General features: G+C 37.7%; 3 protein-coding genes across 13 annotated transcripts; 1 reads left to right on the top strand and 2 right to left on the bottom strand.

Moving 5' to 3' along the window:
* Positions 1-35: 35 nt before the first annotated feature.
* cracr2b (calcium release activated channel regulator 2B) lies at positions 36-13,938 on the bottom strand. 7 transcript variants are annotated; one of them, XM_047819694.1, is made up of 22 exons: positions 13,807-13,938; positions 12,586-12,711; positions 10,942-11,022; positions 10,421-10,508; positions 9,720-9,792; positions 7,897-8,105; positions 7,681-7,792; positions 6,697-6,790; positions 6,439-6,585; positions 6,234-6,324; positions 6,039-6,134; positions 5,758-5,945; positions 5,234-5,305; positions 4,507-4,561; positions 2,746-2,825; positions 2,086-2,191; positions 1,756-1,882; positions 1,568-1,649; positions 1,109-1,223; positions 830-937; positions 675-751; positions 36-565 (listed from the first exon to the last, which is right to left on the bottom strand). In XM_047819694.1, exons 6-22 carry the CDS (start codon positions 8,101-8,103, stop codon positions 478-480), a joined length of 1,845 nt encoding a protein of 614 aa, XP_047675650.1. In that variant the 5' UTR covers positions 8,104-8,105; positions 9,720-9,792; positions 10,421-10,508; positions 10,942-11,022; positions 12,586-12,711; positions 13,807-13,938; the 3' UTR covers positions 36-477. The 7 variants fall into 7 exon arrangements, with proteins under 7 accessions (XP_047675650.1, XP_047675648.1, XP_047675652.1 ...); XM_047819692.1 differs by having other exon boundaries at positions 9,724-9,792; XM_047819696.1 differs by having other exon boundaries at positions 10,497-10,508.
* tmem138 (transmembrane protein 138) lies at positions 12,711-16,478 on the top strand. 5 transcript variants are annotated; one of them, XM_047819700.1, is made up of 6 exons: positions 12,711-12,837; positions 14,102-14,573; positions 14,715-14,886; positions 15,045-15,146; positions 15,778-15,853; positions 16,090-16,478. In XM_047819700.1, exons 2-6 carry the CDS (start codon positions 14,446-14,448, stop codon positions 16,200-16,202), a joined length of 591 nt encoding a protein of 196 aa, XP_047675656.1. In that variant the 5' UTR covers positions 12,711-12,837; positions 14,102-14,445; the 3' UTR covers positions 16,203-16,478. The 5 variants fall into 5 exon arrangements, with proteins under 5 accessions (XP_047675656.1, XP_027029048.1, XP_027029046.1 ...); XM_027173247.2 differs by having other exon boundaries at positions 12,764-12,866; XM_027173245.2 differs by lacking the exon at positions 12,711-12,837 and adding an exon at positions 13,047-13,349.
* A 1,697-nt stretch (positions 16,479-18,175) lies between these two features.
* tmem258 (transmembrane protein 258) lies at positions 18,176-20,196 on the bottom strand. The gene is made up of 4 exons (XM_027173251.2): positions 20,078-20,196; positions 18,818-18,927; positions 18,583-18,711; positions 18,176-18,366 (listed from the first exon to the last, which is right to left on the bottom strand). Exons 1-3 carry the CDS (start codon positions 20,078-20,080, stop codon positions 18,585-18,587), a joined length of 240 nt encoding a protein of 79 aa, XP_027029052.1. The 5' UTR covers positions 20,081-20,196; the 3' UTR covers positions 18,176-18,366; positions 18,583-18,584.
* Between the last annotated feature and the right edge of the window lie 1,091 nt (positions 20,197-21,287).

Raw genomic sequence — 21,287 nt, 5'->3', positions numbered from 1 at the left:
GCATACAATCATAATCAATCATTCCGGCCCAGAAATCAGTTTTCCAAGCAGATTTAATCAGACCTGGTACAAAAGTTTTTCTGAGACACCAGCCTAAACCATTGGATTTTTGATTATTATGTTCTTCATATGTTTCAGGTTATTTGAACAAGTAAGGAATAAAATCTGGTTGAATTGTTCTGCCTGAAATTTTAAATATGTAAAAAGTAAATGTAAAGTGACCCAAAACACTAATATATAACACTACTAAAAGGTTGTTGAAGGTTCATACATACAGCTGTATATTCATATTCATGCCCATGTTTGTGTAATACTTGCAGAATTATTGAGCTGCACAGAATATACTGAAATAATAAGGAAACACAGACTGTTCAGGAGAATTTTTCACAAGTCTCAGTTCAGAGAGATGTTTTTTGTGGTTTGCTGCAGGAAGTTCGATCAATGATACGTCTTCATGTGATGCTGCTCTTTCTGCACCTACGCGCAACAGTGCCCGCTATGACTAGAGTTGTCCAGAGAGTGAAGTACAGTCTCACACTGTTTGTCTTGCTGGGCCTCCATCAGTCTACAGGTATAGAATAGAGTGATCAGGTATGAATTTGTCTTTATACACTATTAGAAATATTCAACATTAATTCACTTTTACTGTATTAAATTTTATTCTGCAGTCTCACCTAGCCAGATGTGTCATCGCCTCTTCTATATTATGGCCACTTTTAGCACTGCATTCAAAGAAGTCAGCCTGATATTCCTTAGACACAAATACGGCTACATTAACAGATGAAATAAATAGTTAAACAAAACAGGAAAGTCTTGAAGTATTGATTACCTCAGCCAGCTTCTGTCCCTGCATGCTAGTCACCTGTCTACCTCCTCCATCCTCCATATCCACTTTGTTGCCTAGCAATATCACACATGCACCATCAGCCTTGTGTTTCTGCCAGAAGGATGATTTCAAATTAGCATAACCAATCTTAAGATAAACAAGCTTGTGCACATGTTAATATGGACAAATCTCTGCACTTGACCCATTTCACCACACCATACTCCTTGACTATGTGGGAATGCAAAACACTTTTGGCTCATTTGCATCAGAAATGTGCCTCACCTGAACTTGGTCAAGCCAATCACGCACTGCTACGAGCGAGGTGCTCTGAGTGACATCATACATGACCAGGATCCCATCTGCTTTACGGTAATACTGTGTTGTGATGCTGTGGAATCTGTGACAGAGGAAGCCCTGGGCATTTATTATTATATTTCTTTTAATTTGAACTTCATAGTGTAATCAGACACACAATATAGCCTATATTGCATGTCTTTGTACCGGGGGAGGAAAAAGCCTAGGAAAACCCGAGAAGCATGAGGAGAACATGCAAACTCAACACACACACAGGGCAGAGACAGGAATTGAACATTCAACCCATGAGTCTGACGTACTTGCCACTATGCCACCATGCCCTTCATTTATATGACATATTAAGTATTATTAATGACTGTTACAGATGCCTTGGAATAAAATAGAAAAATGCTATATTTACTGCTAAATGGTTATCTTTTTTCTTACCTCTCCTGTCCTGCTGTATCCCAAAGTTGGAGAGCAATTTGGGTGCAGTCAAGCACTAGACTTCTCACCTGGAAGTCCATACCTGTGAAGTAAATGCAAATGATATTTGGACTTTACCCAAAAGGATGCCATGGATCTAAACCTGATCTTATGTATATTTACATTAGCAGAGGCTCGATCTGGCTTACCTACAGTAGTGCTCATTTTATTGGGGAAATGCCCTCTGCAGTAGTGATGGATGAATGAGCTCTTACCAACTCCTGAGCTGCCTAAAAACACAACCTTAAACACACGCTGTGGGCCACTTAAACTAGTCTGTAAAAAAGGACAAAAATAAATAAATAAATATGTGTATAGTCAAGTAATAGTCATATCAGACCTAATATAATTTAAAAGCACAAAAATATAACTCTAAAAAATCAGGACCCGCATTCTATGGTTAGGGGGTTAAGAGCATCATGATCATATCTTTTTAAAAAGAAATAAAGATTGACTAAAATGACAGATCTTTACAATACCATTTTTTTGTACGTATCCACTTTATGGTTTTTCTCAGAGAGTGTTAGCTCTGCATCAGCAATCACATCAGGTGAGCTCTTCATTTGACCAACAAAACTGACCTGTCTTAAATATTATAAAAAAAAAAAAAATGCAATTAAACAGACCTCCAGGTTTATATACAAGGACAATTTTAACCTCTTAACCTTCTATGACATGTCAGAAGACTTGCATTCCTCTCTTCTGTTATGAGTTTCCCTACAGTAATTACCAAATAATATATTTAACACACTATACGAAGTTTAGGGCTTAGTTATTACATTATAATTGTATCCTCATGCAGTTGTTAAAAGTCTCCTGGTGCTCTAACTTTACAGAAAATTGGTTAACTACTGCATAAATAACCATAAATGAAATGATCTAAGGCTGACACTTTTATTTTAATAAAATTTAAAAATAAAAGTTTTAGGAAAACATTTTTGGTTCAACAATTCTGGACATCTTTAAATGAATGTATTTAAATATTTGTGATAATGTGAAATGTTTTGGAGAAAATTCAGTAAGTTCTGTTACCTACCTTGTTGGCCTACTTAACAGAAAACACATTCACATTATTAATATGCACTATATAAATAAAATACTGTTTTTAAAAATGATTGATTTCAATTCCAGTGACTCACCTGTTGCTAGGTCTCTTGGCCAAAATATAGTCTCCGATTATTGATCCTTTCTTCTCTAACCGTCTCTTCATCTTAGGTGTCTATGGAACAGTCCATAGAATATTTTGGCTTTAGAATAATTTAAGCATAATTACAGAGCTGTATGTAAAGCATGTACAACAAAGGTGTGTGAGAAAAAAATAAAATTTACGGTGATTTTAAATCCTCTTAATTGTTTTTCTTGCATAAGTGACTTTTAAATGTGTCTCTGAAGACACACCATTTGGTCTTTTCATTTATATATAGGTTTTGAATCATATGTAATAAAGACACAGATAGAAATGTGTACCATCAGTTATTTCTTTTATTGTGTACTGCGGTGGTGCTGAAAAACACCCATTTGTTCATAAACCTGACTTACAAACGTTTCTCCATTTTGTTCATGATCATGAACTGGAAAGGCAGAGAAACTGATCACAGAGGAAGACGCAACACACAATAAATGCAATAAATTAATGCAACTTTACAAAAACACATAATTGTACAGACATATAAAATTCAGTCAAAAACAGTGTTGCACGCAGGATTTTAACAATTTACTCAAAAATCATTTTCTGCACAGGAAAGAATTAAGAATTAAAAGAATTTTTACAGAGCGAGCTTTGATTATGGCATAATTTCATGATTTAGAAAGATACATTCACAAAAACACCAAATCATTTAGAGTAGTGGAATGTGCAGTACATTTTTGAGGAAATTGTTAAAATGACTTTATACAGGTTTCCATAAAGAACAAGAAGGAAAGAAAATCTGATTATCGCATATGTCATTAGGTCTCATACGTTTCTGACTGTAATAAAGCCTTTTTTTGTTTTAACCACTAAAAGCTAAAAGTCCAATAGAATTGTAGAAATATTCGGCACACAAATAAAGTGGTGTTAACTACCCACAAGGGAATTTGACTGCCAGGTGGTCAAATGACTCACACACAGCACAAGTATATGTAGCTACAAGCTGCAGTTTTATGCCTTATTTTGTTGCTTGTATGAGGATCATGGAGATTGACATAATGAGTTCACATTCGTTGAGAGTTCTAACATTATTCCCAGTCTGGATGAGTAAAATTCAGATGTGAGGTGAGCAACAGTAAATAAAACTCTAAAGGGAAACTATGGTGTGCTTTCTGTAACAGACACAATTAAAAAAGGTTTTTTTGTTCACCAATAAAAAAACCTAAGAAACGTTTTTCCGTTCACATTCTCCAAACTGGCCTTAGGGCCCGGAACACGAATCCCATCACATGGCTGTGAGTAATCATCAAGACAGCTGTGTGTTCGTATTCTCATTGTTGTTCATTCTTTTAGATTAAGGCTTTTTGAATTTCAGGAAAATAAATGGCCTTTCTGAATAAGAAAAATTACTCTATTTACAATACAACAGACTTTAATAGTGCAGTCCATGTCTGAGAAACCATTATTACGTGTTTGGAATCTTCAGTAGACAATCAGTCTAGCGTAACCCTCATTAGGACAGAAGCCCAGAGCAGAGCTGCATGCAAAGGCAGGGAAAGCAGGTGAAGAGTTGCTGGTTTCTGCTGAACAGACATGCACAGCACTGACCACAGTTTCACACCAGTCCTAATGAGCAGCCACACATAACCCCAGCACAGAGTCCAGTTCAGTACGGGTAAAAAGAGTAAGCACCCCATGGTGGGGTGTCTTGGCCACAGCTGGATTGTGGGTAAGATGGAAGAGGAGGCATGAAGGATTGTCTCTGACTAACCCTCTTCTGATCCTGCTGTGCATCCTTCTCATCCCGCAGACGCTTGTTCATGTCCCTGAGAAAGACACCGGATGAAACAAATATATTAAAAGAAATGGATACTGAATCTCTATAAATATCATTTATACATTTTGTGTGTGATTAACTGCTAGGTTGATATATCGCTGAGGTTAATATAATTGGATGATATTTGCCATTTTTTGATTGTCGGATAAATATTCCTGTTAGGGAATAACACCCTAAACATATGAAATACAAAGTATAAAGAGCAGCCACTCACACCAGAGCTGCTTATCTCTAAGAAAGACACTGACTGTTTTGATCAGCTCGCAAACAATTCTTCCAAATGCTTGTGCAGAGAGTCAGTCTAAATGCTTATAACTTCCACTTTTAATAAATCTATTTATTTTTGTATTTCCAATACATATACTAACATTTTTTACCTTGACATATTTTGGATTGAAGTTTATTTTGCTGCATCTATATCTGAGGTATACACTTTTCTTTCCAAATACATTTTTGTGTATACACTCCATTGTATATACACTCATACATCTGCTTTTTCCAGTTTTTACAGTTTCTGTGTGTGCCTTGTGTGTGTGTGTACACTCCCTGTCTTATCTTATACCTGCTATCTGTCAAGAGCAAATAAAGCTGAAATGGACAATGACCTGGAGACACACCCACAGACAGCTTCAGGTAATGCTATGCATACATGTAGTCTTACCTGAGCAGATCCAGCTGCCTCATCAGGCTCTCTTTCTCTTTCTGCATATTTTTGGAGACTTTCAGCACTTGCCTTGGAATAAACAAAACCAAAACACACACACACACACACACACACACACACACACACACACACACACACACACACACACACACACACACACACACACACACACACACACACACACACACACAAGTTACAACTACTGTGAATACAAAGGTAACATCTCAACACGGAGGTTTATGTTGAGAACTTGGGATGTTCTCCTTAATCCCAAGTTCAGACAGTGACATCAAAGCAAAGCAACAAAGCAGAATTTCTTACCTTTAAATGAATCTTACTCTATATGCTTGTATTGGCATTAGACCATCACAAGCTGCCTATTGTCTCACTAACAAAAGACAAATATGGAGAACGTGCATTTTCCTCATCTCGAATGTACAGAATTTATTAAAAATGACATAATTCCAAGCTATAACTTTGCACTTTTAAGTATTCCAACCACAACCTAAGTCACATCTCACCTCTGCTTGCCCTCCTGCTGATCTGTGAGTGTTTCCTGCAGGATCTGCAGCTGATTAAGTGCCTTCTGTAGCTCCTCCCGGCTCTCCTCCAACTGTTCCCGCAAATCTGCGTTTACCAGCTGCAGCCTTTGGTTCTGCCCCCGAGTGCTCGCTTGGTCCTTGCACAGAGCCTTGATCCGAGTTTCAAGCTACAGTACATGGAGTCCCAAGTAGAGCATTTAGAGTAACTCCTAGGCAAGATGCTCTAACGGCTCTGGATTAATAAATAATCTAATGTATACCTCTCTCTGCTTGGTCAATGTGAACTCTAGTTCCTGCTCTCGCGTTCTCAGCTCCTGCAGTAGCTGCTCTCTTTTGTCCCCCTGTCTCGCGCTGTCCTTCATCAGAAAATCATCATCACCACAATTATTACCAATCATATTCTTAATGCGGGGCATTTATATGCAGATTGTTAACCTACTTTAATTCTCACTTACCAGAGTGATTCGTTTCTTTCGCTCTTCTTTGAGTTGGCTCTCGAGGTCTTCGTAAAGCGAGCGCACCACCGTGTTATGCTCGTCTTCTCGTCTGAGTGTGAGTCAACACACACAAAAACTTACACACATGTAATGACACTACATGCCATTCTTTTGCTTTAAATTCATTTCTAGTCATAGTCAGGTGTGCAGTGTGTCAGCTGACCTGTGCAGGGTCTCTTCTAAATTGTCCCGCTCTTTCAGTGCATCCTGAAGATGAGCAACGGCGTGGGAAAGAATTTCCTCCAATAGATTCAACAACTCAGGCCTATCTTTCTGCAGATCACACCAAAGAGAACACAGCTCCCACTGACTACACACACACACACACACACACACACACACACACACACACACACAGCTAAATAGTAAGAAAATAAAAATAACAGTGTATTAGAAATGTCTGGTGAAGAACAACACTCACTCTTTCAGGATTTTATCTGCTCCAAGCTCTATAAGAATCTGTGTGAATCTGAGCTCTGCTGGATCTTTCTCCTCACACTCTTCTATCAGCTCACCTGAGAAAAACAGACGGTTCTATGAATCTCATGTTAACCAGCCTACTGTAACTACAGCAACACATGCGCACATGCTCCGTGATGAGCTGTAAATAACCCATGAGCTTCACTAATTTCTTACCCATCAGCTTCACTGCTTTGCTTTCCTTAGCGTTAGGATGGCTTGCCTAACATATTTAAAATATTTAACTGGTGATCAAAGATGTAGAAAAGTTTACACAACACTGTAAGCTCTCAGCTCAGAGGTTGTTGGCATTATTTGTTGGTTTTGATGTGCATTCGTCTTGGGCTTGCAAAAAATTTGACTAACAACCAACTGACTAACATCCTTTTGAGTCAGAATCCTGTGTGGATTCAGTTTTTCTGCATGGAAGCATCATCAGAAGTGCACGATTTAGAGCTTATGGGGCACAGGGTTAGGACCAGGCAATACATGTTTCTGAGATAAGTGAAAGTTTGTCATTAAAATCTTGTATGTTTAGGCAAATTAACAAATTCTGATTTTTAGCAGTTTCTGGTAAAACTGTACTAGGCTGTGGTACTGTAGCTCAGTGCTTGAGTTTGGTGTACTACTGAGTTCAAATACCAGAGCCATCAAGCACTGGCACTCCTGGGCCCCTGACCAAGGCCCTTAACCCCCGATTGCTCAGCTGTATAAATGAGAGAAATATATGTCGCTCTGGATAAGGGTGTCTGCCAAATACTGTAAATGTACCGCATGTTTAATTTTACCTGAAAAGTTTTGTTTTTACTCCTCAGTGTGAAATTATTTTATTATTTTTATGAACAACAAAAGTAAAACAGAACTTTTTCTTGTTTTTATGATATACATATGTAAAATATAAATACATCACAGAAAAGTCTTTGAGGATCAGAGTGTAAACACAAACCTAGACCAGTGTGAAACTCAAGAGGTGTGAGGAAGCCATTTCTGTCACGGTCCAAACTCTCAAACACCGACTCCAACTGCTCCGGGGTCAGTGGCACCTCTCCTTCCAACCGCTTTCATACAGAAACACAGACACCAGACACCAGTTTAACTAAGTTACTGTTATGAAACCAGGTATTTTACTACAAGCATACTTAATGTATGCATTTGGACACACCTGCAGGTCTCTCTTGGTGATGAACCCCTTGTTCTCTTTATCACAAAGCCCGAACAGCTCTTTGGCTTTTCTCATTGTGTTCCTTGGGGATCTGAAGGTTGCACTGTCAGGTGAGGATCTTGGGGTCCTAAATCTAGGGTTACAAGGAGATGCCTGACCACTGCCCTGACCTTCCAGCACCTCCCCATCTCTTAACCACCCTGACATTACTGAGAGAGAGAGAGTGAGAGCGAGAGAGAGAGAGAGAGAAAGAGTGAGAGAATAAGTAACCAAGAATGCAGCTATTCACTAAACATTAAACTCTTACTGGTATTATGTGCCTTTCACTAAGTATTCCAAAATGTCTTATGGAACTTGTGGGTTAATAATTTGACAGTTGTAGTAAATTAGTAGTTTCTTTTAGTCAAAAATGCAGTTCCCAGCAGAAATGCAATAGAGAGTCTAGAAACACTTATCAGCCAGGTGAAAAGAAAACTTAACCTCGAAACACACACACTATATATATAAGTGCTGCAGCACTGCATTGTCTAGGTATAGAAGAAAGGTGAGTTTCTGACATATGACTAGGAAAAAAAACCCTTTAATTTGGAAATTCTACTAAGAGAGTTAAGGAGTTTTCTCAGTCACATCATAAAATGATGCATGATGTTTGCATAGCCTTCAGTGTTATGTTAAATGCAGCACCACCGTCAGCAGGTAACCAAACACTAGGCCTCATTCATCAAGCTGTATAATTAAAAATAAACGGAATAATTTGCTATTCTTAAAAATTCTGTAAATTCGGAATATCTTTCTCGTGCTCCGTTGTGTGCGTAAATTTACACATAAGAAGACAAAATAATGAAAAAATATATTAATCAACTTAAGTATATCACTTGTACCTTTGTTGAACTATTGACAAATGTTGTCCATTGTGTTTGATGTAGAAAAGATGTTTACATTTAAAAATAAATCTTGGACAGCAGTGAAGGTCTCATGTTAATTCTAAAGATGTCCAGGGAGAAGTTTTCCTTTAACGTCTGCACTTGTCTGTGCTGTCTATAAGTCTAATAAGGTCTTAGCTTCCTGGTTATGCATTCAGAGCATGAGAATCTGTCGACATGTGTATTGAAAAGTATAACCAGAGCTCCATTTTAACCTTAACACCTCACCGCATGATTACAGTGAGCAGTGGTAACATCTAAAACTTTAAGTAAAGAAAAGAGAAGCCTGATCCTTCCCTTATCAGCGTTAAAGGATGTCGACATACAAACAGACATAAACCTCTTCAAATAACCATGGCTAATTTCTGCAATGATCCACTGGAAAAATCCTCTGCTGGATAAACTAATTTGTTATGCAGCTCTGCCCATAGTAAATAATGGTGTGTAAATACTGGAGAGTCGATTACCACATGGTCCAAACACATTTAAAAATAATGTGACGGACTGTAGAACCGGTTAATTCATGCACACTATGATTATTAGGTCTGAATGAAATTGGAGCAACATGGCAAAAAGTCCTGGACAGGGCAAAACAGCTGGGAATTTCCCAAAGGGGCACATAGCAACACTCACACCCAAAACAAATAGAGCACTTTACACACATTCCTGTTGTTTTTTCTTTCGTTTGGTTACTCGCTGCCTCTCTCGCAAAGCTCCAGGATATCCAATAGCAGAACAGGATGGTCATATGATGGGACTATGTGTGTGTGTGTGTGAGTGAGAGAGAGAGAGAGAGAGAGAGAGAGAGAGAGAGAGAGAGAGAGAGAGAGAGAGAGAGAGAGAAAGAGAGAGAGAGGGCGTGGAAACAGAAACAAAGGAAGATGCAAATAAAGCATTTACCCACGTTTGCATTAGAGCTAGAAGCAATCACGACCTGACCGATGCGTTGGTGTGAATAGAAGATGGTACGCTTCTGCACACAAAAAGACACAACTCATAATTTTCAACATAAGAAAACTCTCCCTCAACCTATAAAATCTAAAAAACAAAATAAAATATAACACTTCTGTATTTATATCTGGGCAGTGTGTTGATACACAAATAAGTATTTCATCCTCACAGCTTCAGATCCAGGGTTCCTGAACTACTTTCTTTGCAGAATGTCTGTGTACCTCTGTATGGGTTCCTGCAAGTGTGTGTATGGGTGTGAGAAAGAGAGTGAGTTTGTGTGTGTGTGCTAGCGTGTGTGTGTGTGTCTGTGTTAGTTTGTGTGAGTGAGTAAGCCAGTGAGTGTGTGAGTTAGTGTCTGTTAGTGTGACTGAGTGACTGAGAGAGTGTGTGTGAGCGGGTGTGTGTGTGTATGAGGGACTGAGTGAGTGTGTGTTTCTATAACGCCAATGTACAATACCTAAAAAGCAAAATAGCAGAAGATTACACAGTTCACAACTGTAAAGTATTATATTTTTGAATCGACCTTACAGTCAGTGCACTAAAAATCTCTTCATTGCACTCTGTTTTAACTACAACATAAAACATTCAGCTAGAGACTGTACAGGTCAAAATGGTGTAATATGATGTTATAATATAAAACGGTTTATTACTTTCAATAGAGGATCTAAAGACAGAATACTGCAGTGCTACTTTCTGTGGTTGGGAAAGGGTCAAATTTCAGCTTACAGTCACAAGACGCTGTTAAGAGAAAAAACAAAACACAAGCATAATATTACACCAAGTTGAAGAGGTAAGTGTGTGAAATCATGTGTGTTTGATAGGATCCCACTTTTTAAACACTTATTTTCCTATTTATTCATCTTCTACCTATCGATCCATCTCTCAAACTATTAATTATATAGTAATAATATTCAGTTTAATTAGTTTAGTGCAGCCAAATAGTAGCTATTTTGGGTGCAAGACATTAAATGGAATAGTGAAAAAAACAAACCGACATCTAGTGAGCAGCAGATCTGCAGGCTGAAAACTTTCAATGGCCGAGGTCAAATGAGAAAAATGAGATTGGTTTGAGTTGGTAAGAAGACTATAACTCAAATAACCTTTACTTTATGATAACGCTTTATAACCGTGGTGAGCAGAAAAGCATCTCAGAAAGCAGAACGTGTCAAACCTTGAGGCGGACAGGCAGGAGATCACATCAGGTTCAACTCTTGTCAAGAACAGGAATCTGAAGTAACAGCAGACACTGAAACTGGACAGTTAAAAAAATTATTTTAGTCTTCATTGTGCCGATTGAATCTGCTTGAACGTACAGGTGGATAGCAGCCAGTTTAATATTACGGACTGTGAAAATGAATCCATTAAGATTAATTGCTTAATAATTTAAACACTTTTGTATGAGGCAGAAGACAACAGATAGATCGTTAATAGATTTTTAATTTCTATATGTTATAAATACCAGCAGACAAATTAGTAGAAATCCTAGTAATATAATGTTTGAACGTTTATCAAAATATGGAAAATTCAGCCAATACAAGTCACTGAATTAAACTGAAAAATGACTGCTGCACCATTCTGTATAAACTTTACAGAGTGTTGTGTGTGAAAAACCCAGGAGATCAACAGCTTATAAAATACTCCAACCAGCCCGAATTGTACCAACATCCATGCCAAGATCCAAGTCCCAGAGATCAGACTTTTCCCCATTCTGTTGTTTAATGTGAACCTTAACTGAAGTTCTTCCCCTGTATCTACATGATTTTATTCATTTCAGGTCTACAGGTGTTTCTTATAAAGTTGCATGAAGCTCAATAAAGACACAGATTTACAAGACTGGAATATAGGAACACCTTTAGGATGAATTGGAATACTGTCGAACCCCGGACCTTCTCAGTCTTACAACATAAGTGTCTGATCTCACTAATGCACTTGTAGCTGAATGATCACAAATCCATACAACATCTAGTAAAAAAAAACATCCAGAAGATCAGAGAGCAACTCCACATTAATACCAATGGTCCTTGAATGGCTCTTATGGTCAGGTGTTCACATACTTTGGCTATAAACTGTATTATATGAAAGTCTTTGTGTCTCTGTTTCCTTCCTGTTCAAACTACAACAATTTTTCAATATACATGGCTGAATACACATTAACACTATAAGAGCCCAGTGCAGTGACTTGGTATTGCAGATGTTAGATAAGCAAAACAGGAACTAAATAAATCTAATAGTGCTAGAACTTGCTAGAAAAAATATATAGAGGAGCAAAACATAATAATAATAATAATAATAATAATAATAATAATAATAATAATAATAATAATAATAATAGATCCAGTGTATTTCCCTGTGCAACTCTCAAGGTTAAATAAACACTACAGTGCACAGAAGCAAGTTATTCTTAATTTAGACCAAATGAGTCATGATCTGGTACAGAAAGTAAAGGAAGTCAGATTGGATGGTATATTTAATCCTGTTATGTAGAATTTTAGTTAGTTACGCATCAAGAACAGAAAAAAATGGTATGAATGGGGTTTGGGACACTATTCTCCTTCTGCTGCTAAAGTAATCCTGTAATGTCTATCTACAGTAAAGGTAGAAGACTTCACCTGTAAACCTTAACTCAACAAATACAAAACAGATGATACACACATACTGACTCTTTATTAGTCTATTTATTATTATTTTACTATTTTAAATATTGTTAGAATGTATAATATTTCTCTACCACTGCTATATATACAGTACTCTGACTATAGAAAAGAGATATTTCACACATTTCATTAGAACCCAGAATAACAAGGGTGTAACTCACCTTTATTGGTGTTCTCCAGCCGCCACCGTCTTACAAGTTGCTCACATGCCGCCAGTCACTGACTACCTTCTCAACTCCACTCACTGTACGTGTATTCTAACTTAGCTCACTTCAGCTCTTCTGCCACTAGAGGGCAGAAAACTACATTACCGTAATCTGTCGTATAAAGGGTCATAATTTTATATATAGTACAGCAATGTTGTGTTCAGAGATAAAAACAAAGAGGATGAGTGATGTTCCCAAGTTCAGCAAGTATGACTCCTCGTCCCTAAGTTCAGCAAGTATATATCAAAGCAACATGGAATTATTAAATGAGTTTTATTGCAAGTATTTATTCATTTGCTGTATTGAGCAAGTAAACCTGTATCACTCATCACAGTTAGCTAACAAGCTTAAAGACATACAGTGTACCTCAGCAGTAAGAAAAACACATTTTCACCTCCGTTTTTGTTATCAACAAGATAGCAAGCTAATTGTGATGAGTGTGGTATTGTATGTCTGTCCAAATCAATTCTGCGAAATTGGTTTGTATCAAATGATTCATTGAATCGACTCCGAATTCAACTCCAGTGCCTGGAAACGGAGAAACTGGACTTGTTTTTGGATCACTGTAATTGTCTGGCTTTACGGTAAACGTTGCTATGGGAGACGTGGTGGTTTCTTGGTTCACATGGACGCTTTTTTACCCTGTTTGACTGTAATCAGTTCGGATCAGAGTGACCATCCTGTCTCAAAACTAGCACCACATTAACTCTGAATACGAGGTACTGTATGAGTTATTATTGAAGTATCTAGAGTAGATGCTAACTTTAAACCGTCTTTTCGGGATAGCTAACCAGTTAGCTGTTTTGGAAGGTTAACGGCGAGACGTTGCGATTAAAGACATCTTTGTTTTAATATGTGACGCTACACGTAGAGACTGCTCTGATCTTTTGCACCTTAGATTTAATCCACAGTTTTTAGGTGTTAGTGAGCTACTAAAAGCTCAGTCGTGGTACACGTGATGTAGCCAGATATGAACAACAACATTGACAACAACAACAACAACAACAACAACAGCACTTCCAGGAGCTAATCTAATTCCCTTTGTCTCCACGTGTTATTCAGTCACAGTCTGCTGTGGATCTAAAAAAAAATAAAAAATGCTTATTGGTTTTACTATACCTAAAGCATGCCATGTGTGTGGAAGTACGAGTCAGGTACAGATTAAAAGGTACTCACAAGATGTCTGAGTGAAATTAAACCTTAATCCTCAGCGAGATCTTTTTTGCACCTGCCTGTGCAACAGACTTTGTGCTTGACACATACGGTGACTGGCTGTGACACGGTGATCAGTGAAGAGACTAATCTTAGGTAACTCATGGTTTATTCTTCATCTCCATCCTTACACTGAGGGTGTCACAGCTGATCAGCATTAATTGACTGATCTGATGAATTGAAAATGATTGGTGAATTGTGCTACTTCTGTTTTATTCGGTTTTTAATTTCTTACCTCATTCCACTTTGTTTCTTCTAGGTGAAGCCAATGATGTCTCCATGACACTTTACATCATGTTTACACCCACCCGGATTACTCCTAGATAAATTTGGACCTAATCAAACATCAAAAGTCAGTGGGTGAGCAAAATGTGCTCACGATTCTGTAATCAGAAAGAGATTGTTTGAATCTGAACAAGGATAAACTGAGGGAAAGCTCCTTCATCTGTGGTTTTCACCTTCCCTCAAATCTACTGAGAATTTTTAGACATGTTGGTCTGCACTGTTTGAGTTTTGAGGCTCATTTCTGCTCTCATGTTATACCTGAGAGAAGCAGAACTACACTTGTCTACAAGGTAAAGTGAGGCAACACTGAACTAAGAGATGCTCCAGACCAATAACTACTCGCTGGTGCTGCTGATCCAGCTTTCTCTTCTGGCCTTTGACCTGTTTGTCAACTCGTTCAGCGAACTGCTGAGGGCAGCTCCAGTCATTCAGCTCGTGCTGTTCATGTAAGTAATGACAAAGTCCAGAGCAGAAATGTGTCTTGATTCATATGTGTAAAATATAAGCTTAAATAAACATAGATTTTAAATGAAGGAGTGTTTTCAGTGTCATCTTCATGCATCTTAAATTCTGCTTTCCTATTACAGAATCCAGGACATTGCCATCTTGTTCAATGTTATCATCATCCTGCTGATGATGTTTAACACGTACGTGTTCCAGGTGGGACTCCTGTCTTTGCTGCTGGAGAGGTTTAGAGCTCTGCTTATTCTGTCTGCAGTCTACCTCACACTCAGCATCTGCCTCCACTGCTGGCTCATGGTGCGTTCTGTGCTCTCTCTCTCTCTCTCTGAGAAAAATGTTTTAAATGACTTGAACCAGGCGGCTGCTTTGGTTTCTGTGTGTGTGTGTGTGTGTGTGTGTGTGTGTGTGTGTGTGTGTGTGTGTGTGTGTGTGTGTGTGTGTGTGTGTGTGTGTAGTTTTACAGTGTGATGCAGTGTTCCATTCCATCCTGCCTCACACCCAGTGTTCCTGGCATAGGCTCTGAAGGCTCCACAGCAACCTTGAAAAGAATAAGACAAGTACAGAAAGATGAAACAATTCCAGTGCCTTGCATTAGTTTTCAAATCCCCGATCTTCAACTCAAATCCCTCTTTTTTTTGACAAGCTGTACTTGCACTATATGGATTTTTGACAGCTAACTATCACTATCACAGTGAGATCACAGATGACATTACTGAGATCAGACACTCACTCAATCACTGTAAGAATGAGGAGGTCTGGCGCGCAGTCGATGTTCCGGTTTATCCCAAAGGTGTTCAGTGGGTTTAAGTCAGAGTCAGGGCTCTGTGTAGGACACTCGAGTTCTTTAATCCAAGCTTAAAATGCTGTGCTTTGTGCACTGGGATTTTGTCATGCTGTAACATGGTTTGGGACGTTAACACATATGGGTTTGATGGTCAAGTGTCTACAGTCTTTTGGCCATATATTACCTGTATATATCACATGATGGTTTCATCAAATAAATGACTTATAAGTGAATAATTGTGACTTTTGATGGAATCTGGTTGCACCAGAACTAATAAAAGGGATAAAATACTTATGCAATCAAAACATATAATGTTTTATTTGTGTAAATATGTTTTATGATTCCAATCTGAAATCTCGATTGCTAAAGCCAACTGTCCCTCAAAACAAACATTATGTTTACAGAATCTGAGGTGGATGGATTCGAATCGTTTCGTCTGGACGGACGGCTTGCAGGTGCTCTTTGTGTTCCAGAGACTAGGTAAACATCAAACAAAAGGCAAACTGAATCACAGCTGAATTTTATTCTGATACTTCTAGCCTGTAAATACTCAAATTCATGAACCATGTAATGCTGTAGTCACATAACCTGAAATTTATTCAGGTATTCTGTTCTTTTTTCATAGTCTCAGAAAAGGCTAAGACAATTTTTGATTTTAGATTTATATAAAAAAAGCAGTATTTCTTGAGGTGACTTTTCTTAACTATTTCTTACAGCTGCAGTTTTGTATTACTACTTGTACAAACGCAGCACCGAGTACCTCGGAGATCCGAGACTGTACGAAGACTGTGCCTGGCTGCGGGATGCTTTTGCTCGAGCTCGGCTATGATCTACATCAAGATCCGGACAGAGATGGCAGACTGGTTTGCAGTCTGGAACACTGGCAGAGTTAAGCAAAACAAAGCTGCTGTACCAGTACATTACCAGAACTAAGAGACTCCTATGCAGAGCACAAGTAGACCCACTTACAGAGCATCTTCTTGCTGGATTATTTAACATCTGTCTAAACTGTTCAAACAAGAACACACCAAACAATGATAATATACACATTTTTAAATGCATATAATATATATATTTTAAAACATAATGAATACCACAGATTACATGTTCTGTTGTTCAGTTACTTACTACTTTATTCTCATCATTTTTCATTTTCTACCGCTTATCCGAACTACTTTATTCTTTTTACACAATCTGGTCTGAATATGAACGCTGCACCAACTAAGAGGCATAGCTATAAACTGTATGTTGACTGTTTGCACTGGTCTCCCAGCCCTGAATGATAAACTCTACTGTATGTGGTGCTCTGTTCTATTGTAGGAAGTATTTTTATATAAGATTTTGTATCGTTTTGGTTTCCCTAGAGGAATAACGATTAGATAAGTCGTTATGACCAAAGACTGAGTTTGTTTCAGTGAAATTGTTTCCATTAATGTAATTAGATTTTTTTTATAGCTTTATCTGCATCATCTTTTTCAATTCTTTTGGAACACTACATTAATGTTCACCAGCTAGATTCACAGCAAGATTGATTTTGGTTATCAACATTTCCAAAGTGCCTCTCTATGAATCATTGTGTCCTTTAGCCGTTTTATAAATACATCAAAATATCCATCATTTATTTTTTTTACCAGACAGACAGGTCAGAGTTTTTGATTTGACGTGCATCTCAGGACAGCAATCACAGCGACTCTGGAAAATCTGAGTGTTTTTAACAACTGGCTGAATGCTAATGGAAGGGGATGTTTTGTTCGGATGCACTAAAAGTCATATTTAGTCTTCTAGTGTTTGAACAATGAAGCTTGGATTACTGCTGTAATAGTGTCAAGCATGAACCAGGAGACTGGGCTTCAAATCCAGCTGTATCACATGGCTAGATTTACTATAATATAGTATAATTTACTATACTCTAACACATTTCTCACTAGACTGATAAGTCAATGCAAAAAAATAATAGTAATAATTTATTTGTTTTTTAATCAAAAAGTAACACATGTAACTGACAATAAAATGCCACAATGCTAAATTACAAATCAGGAATTAAACAACAAACAAATACATATGGGGTTGAGTAACCCATGAGCTCGATTCTGACCAATGAACAGGTTATTGCCCTGAGAGCCTGGTACTGAGACCCTGACAGATTGCTCTATTCTTATCCATGGGATTACAACAGGATTGGAGATTTAGACACCACAAACAGCCTGCCCAGCACACTCAGTACTCATCTCTAGAAGTATTAGCACCCTTAGTAAAGCTGGGTAAAGACTATTTGTAAATACAAATGTAGAAATTTACTCCTAATCTGCAATCCAGAAACAACAGAGCAGCAGTGAGTGAGTTCCAAGTGATAGGACTCAGGATCAGGGAGGTCCGGAGAGCAGAAGGTTTCTGAACTGCAACTACAACTACAGTCTGATTGTTTGACGTCTTTATTTGAATTAAGTGACATTTTGTGATTCATTAGCTTAAGAAAGAAATAGAGTTATAGTTATTTATACATTTGTATCTTTCAGGCGAGAGTCAGATGTCTGTCTCTGGACTAAATTTGAATCAAAGCAAGTTATTTGGGAAATGTCTGCTCTATTTTAGCTGATTAGCAAATTCTGACCTGAACAGCACACATTAACTCTTAAGGATGTGTAACAATTGTGCAGCCATTTTTGCCAGGACTGCTAAGATGAAGAGACTTTCTGGATAATTAACGGTTAAATAAAATAAATAAATGAAAAAAACACATTGTTCCTTACCATATTCTGCAAGACTTAAATACTTTTCAAAAGAAAAAAAAAGAGACAAATAAAATTTGTACAAAATCTTTATTGGAGAATTCAAACCACAAACTGTTCAGCATGTTGCCAGTGCAAAGTCCAATCCCAGCTCGTGTGTGTGTGTGTGTGTGTGTGTGTGTGTGTGTGTGTGTGTGTGTATACAGACATCTATAAGCACTAAAGTTAAGGAGAGCAGTTGGAATGTTCTTGTCAACCTGCAACCTACAACACAGAAATAAAGTATGCTATAAGACATTAATGATTAATAAAGCTTTTTTAGTACACCACCATCAACGATGGTGCCAGTATTTTAGCATTTAAACCATTTTTTGGAAAGTAAACAGATCACGCTGGGGTCACTACAAAAATCTGCAATCTTAAATTTATCTCAATAAAAACTAATCTTAACAGCTACAAATACTACTTTGAATTGCTTACCATCACACATAGATTCCAACCCAAAGCAGCAGGAAGAGAACGCCAAAGCCCATGAAGAGTGACGCGACCAGTGAGATGAGCAGCTCCTTGTATACATCTCGTGTGTATTTTGTGGACGTTACCTCGTAGCTGGAACAGACTGGGTTAAGAATGCAAACAGCCATTTTTGTTCTGCATTATGCAATAATCAAGGAAAGCAAACATTTCACCAGGCTATTGATTATGTGAAGGATACACAAAGAACCAGGCTGTGAAGAACATTCCAATTGCAAGCAGCACCACAGTGAGGTGAGGAAATACAGCCGGGTTCACCGGACTCGTGTATCTGGTCATGGCCTCCAGCTCCTGAACAGAGAAACCGCACAAACAGAAGCGCACACATACAAAAGTTTATGCAAAGATATTTCATGATCATTTTCATATTTAATTATCACCACAAGCCTGTCTGATTTGGCTAGATGGCTCCTACTATGATATTTCTAGACTAAATTTATGATACTGTGCATATGCACAAACTAACCAGCAAGTCCTGAAGTACAAAACAGTGTTTAATGTTAAAACACAGCATATTTACACAAACCAATCAGCCATAAGATTAAAACCATTGACAGGTGAAGCGAATAAAAGCTAGACCAGACCACTTAATACCAGACCACCTCTGAAACAGCAGCTCTTGTGGGATGTTTCCGTTTACAGTAGTCACCTACAAAAAGTGGTCCGATGAACGACAACTGCTGAAGCAATGATTGTGACCTAATCTCATGAATCACATTATCTATTCCAATGTTTGGACAAAGTGATGGCACCAGGATGAAATCTGAAAAGAAGGCAAGCCGGTGAAGGCAGTGTGATGCTCCAAACAATGTTCTACAGTGAAATCTTGGGTCTTGATATTCATGTGGATTTAACTTTACACAAAGCTCCCACCTAAACATTGCTGCAGATTTAATGCATCCCTTCATAGCAGTGATATTCTCTAATGTCTGTGTGATATTTCAGCAGGAAGATGCTCCATGCCACACAGCAGACATTGCTCAGGAACACGATAAAGGATTTAAGGTGTTGACTTGGCCTCCAAACACCACACATCTTGATCTGATCAAGTCTGTGTGATGTGCTGGAAGAACAAGTCTGATTAATGTAGAACGTCACAACTCAAAAAGGATCTGCTGCTAACGCCATGGTGCCAGATACAACAGCACACCTTCAGCTAGAGGTGCTAATGTTAGTGTTGATCGGTTTGTGTGTTCTATGTGTATATATGCGTGTGTACGTATATAGCTCAAGCTCTTCTACCAGGTCAGCCATTAACTCGTCTCTATATTACTCAATAGAACAGCTAATTCGTTAGCAATTCATTATTTGCGAAAACAACTAACAACAATGCACCAGTTAGGTCCCAAATTAAGACACAACAAAGCCAACACTTTCTATTAAAAAAAAGAAAGCACAGAAAAACTGCTTTAAATCATTTCTAATTACACACAGAACTCACCATGTTGACTGCTATTAGCGATTCACCCAAACCGGAAAAGCAGACAGAAAAGCCACGTATGTGAAGACGCCAAATCTCGCGAGATTTCCAGAACTGGCCACGCTTAAGGCTTTTCAAAATAAAAATCTCTGTAATATGGAAATTATTATTATTATTATTATTATTATTATTATTATTATTATTATTATTATTATTATTATTATTGTGCTCGACCGTTTAATAACCAGTGATATAATAATTTCGATATTTGTATTTACATTTGTAAAAATCGAATACAGTCCTAGTAATGTAAATATACAATAAAAGTATTCGGACACCTGCTCATCATTACACTCATATGTGGCTTAAGATGGAGCACACAATTGTATAGCAGGTCGTTGTATGCTGTTTCACTACATTCCCTTCACTGGAACTAAGGGGCCCAAAGTTGTTCCAGAATGACACACAGTGCACAAAGCAAGCTCCATGGTGTGCTATGGTCAGAGTGTCTGATCTCACTAAAGCTCTTGCAGCTGAAAGAACACAAACTGTGGGGCAGTTACCCTTCAACATCTAATAGAAAACCTTGCCAGAAGGAGCTCATTATAACAACGAAGAGGAAGTAAATATGGAATGGGATGTTCAACAAGCACATGAGAGTGGTGATCACGACCACATACTGTTGGTCATATAGTGTATACTATCAACATTTAACACATAACATATAAGACATGTAAGATATATATGAACCAGCCAAGAAATATTTGTTTTATAGGCTTTGTGTCATAATAGTACACTATATAAAGCTATATGAGCAAAAGTTATGAGCAAATGTTAATGATTTGGTGGTAAACAATAATGATTGGGAAATGTACAGTAGGTTAATTTCCCCGTTTTCACAAGCAGTCATGTGGTCCTACTTATCTATGAAGATAAATATTAAAATTCACTATTCAAATAAAATAGCTGGTTTCTATGTTTTTACTATTGAAGGCCTGCATGAATTTCTTTTAAATACTTTCCATCTATATAGTACATTATTATTATCGCTCCTATTATATGTAAGTAAGTAGTATTGCATAAATGCTTTACTGTTTTGCCACCTAATAATTAACAATAATTACTTGAGGACATGAAGTTAATTATGTAATTATGTTTATGTTTGTAAATGCACAATATTGTAGATATTTATATATTTGTTTTGATATTGTTTAAATATTTAATAACAAGC

Source organism: Tachysurus fulvidraco, chromosome 10 (genome assembly GCF_022655615.1).
Source record: "Tachysurus fulvidraco isolate hzauxx_2018 chromosome 10, HZAU_PFXX_2.0, whole genome shotgun sequence".
Classification (NCBI taxonomy): Eukaryota; Metazoa; Chordata; class Actinopteri; order Siluriformes; family Bagridae; genus Tachysurus; species Tachysurus fulvidraco.
Note: the sequence above shows the minus strand (reverse complement) of the source record. Positions and strands in the feature narration are given on the sequence as shown.

Excerpts from the sequence above, each read along its gene's own strand:
- tmem138 (XM_047819700.1), top strand. The coding sequence starts at position 14,446 with ATGCTCCAGACCAATAACTACTCGCTGGTGCTGCTGATCCAGCTTTCT. Across the intron at positions 14,887-15,044 it reads GCCTCCACTGCTGGCTCATG|TTTTACAGTGTGATGCAGTG; the intron begins GTGCGTTCTGTG and ends GTGTGTGTGTAG. Across the intron at positions 15,854-16,089 it reads CTTTGTGTTCCAGAGACTAG|CTGCAGTTTTGTATTACTAC; the intron begins GTAAACATCAAA and ends TATTTCTTACAG.
- cracr2b (XM_047819694.1), bottom strand. The coding sequence starts at position 8,103 with ATGTCAGGGTGGTTAAGAGATGGGGAGGTGCTGGAAGGTCAGGGCAGT. Across the intron at positions 6,325-6,438 it reads TTAGAAGAGACCCTGCACAG|ACGAGAAGACGAGCATAACA; the intron begins GTCAGCTGACAC and ends ACTCACACTCAG. Across the intron at positions 2,192-2,745 it reads GCCAAGAGACCTAGCAACAG|ACAGGTCAGTTTTGTTGGTC; the intron begins GTGAGTCACTGG and ends ATAATATTTAAG.
- tmem258 (XM_027173251.2), bottom strand. Across the intron at positions 18,712-18,817 it reads TTCACAGCCTGGTTCTTTGT|CTACGAGGTAACGTCCACAA; the intron begins GTATCCTTCACA and ends AGTCTGTTCCAG.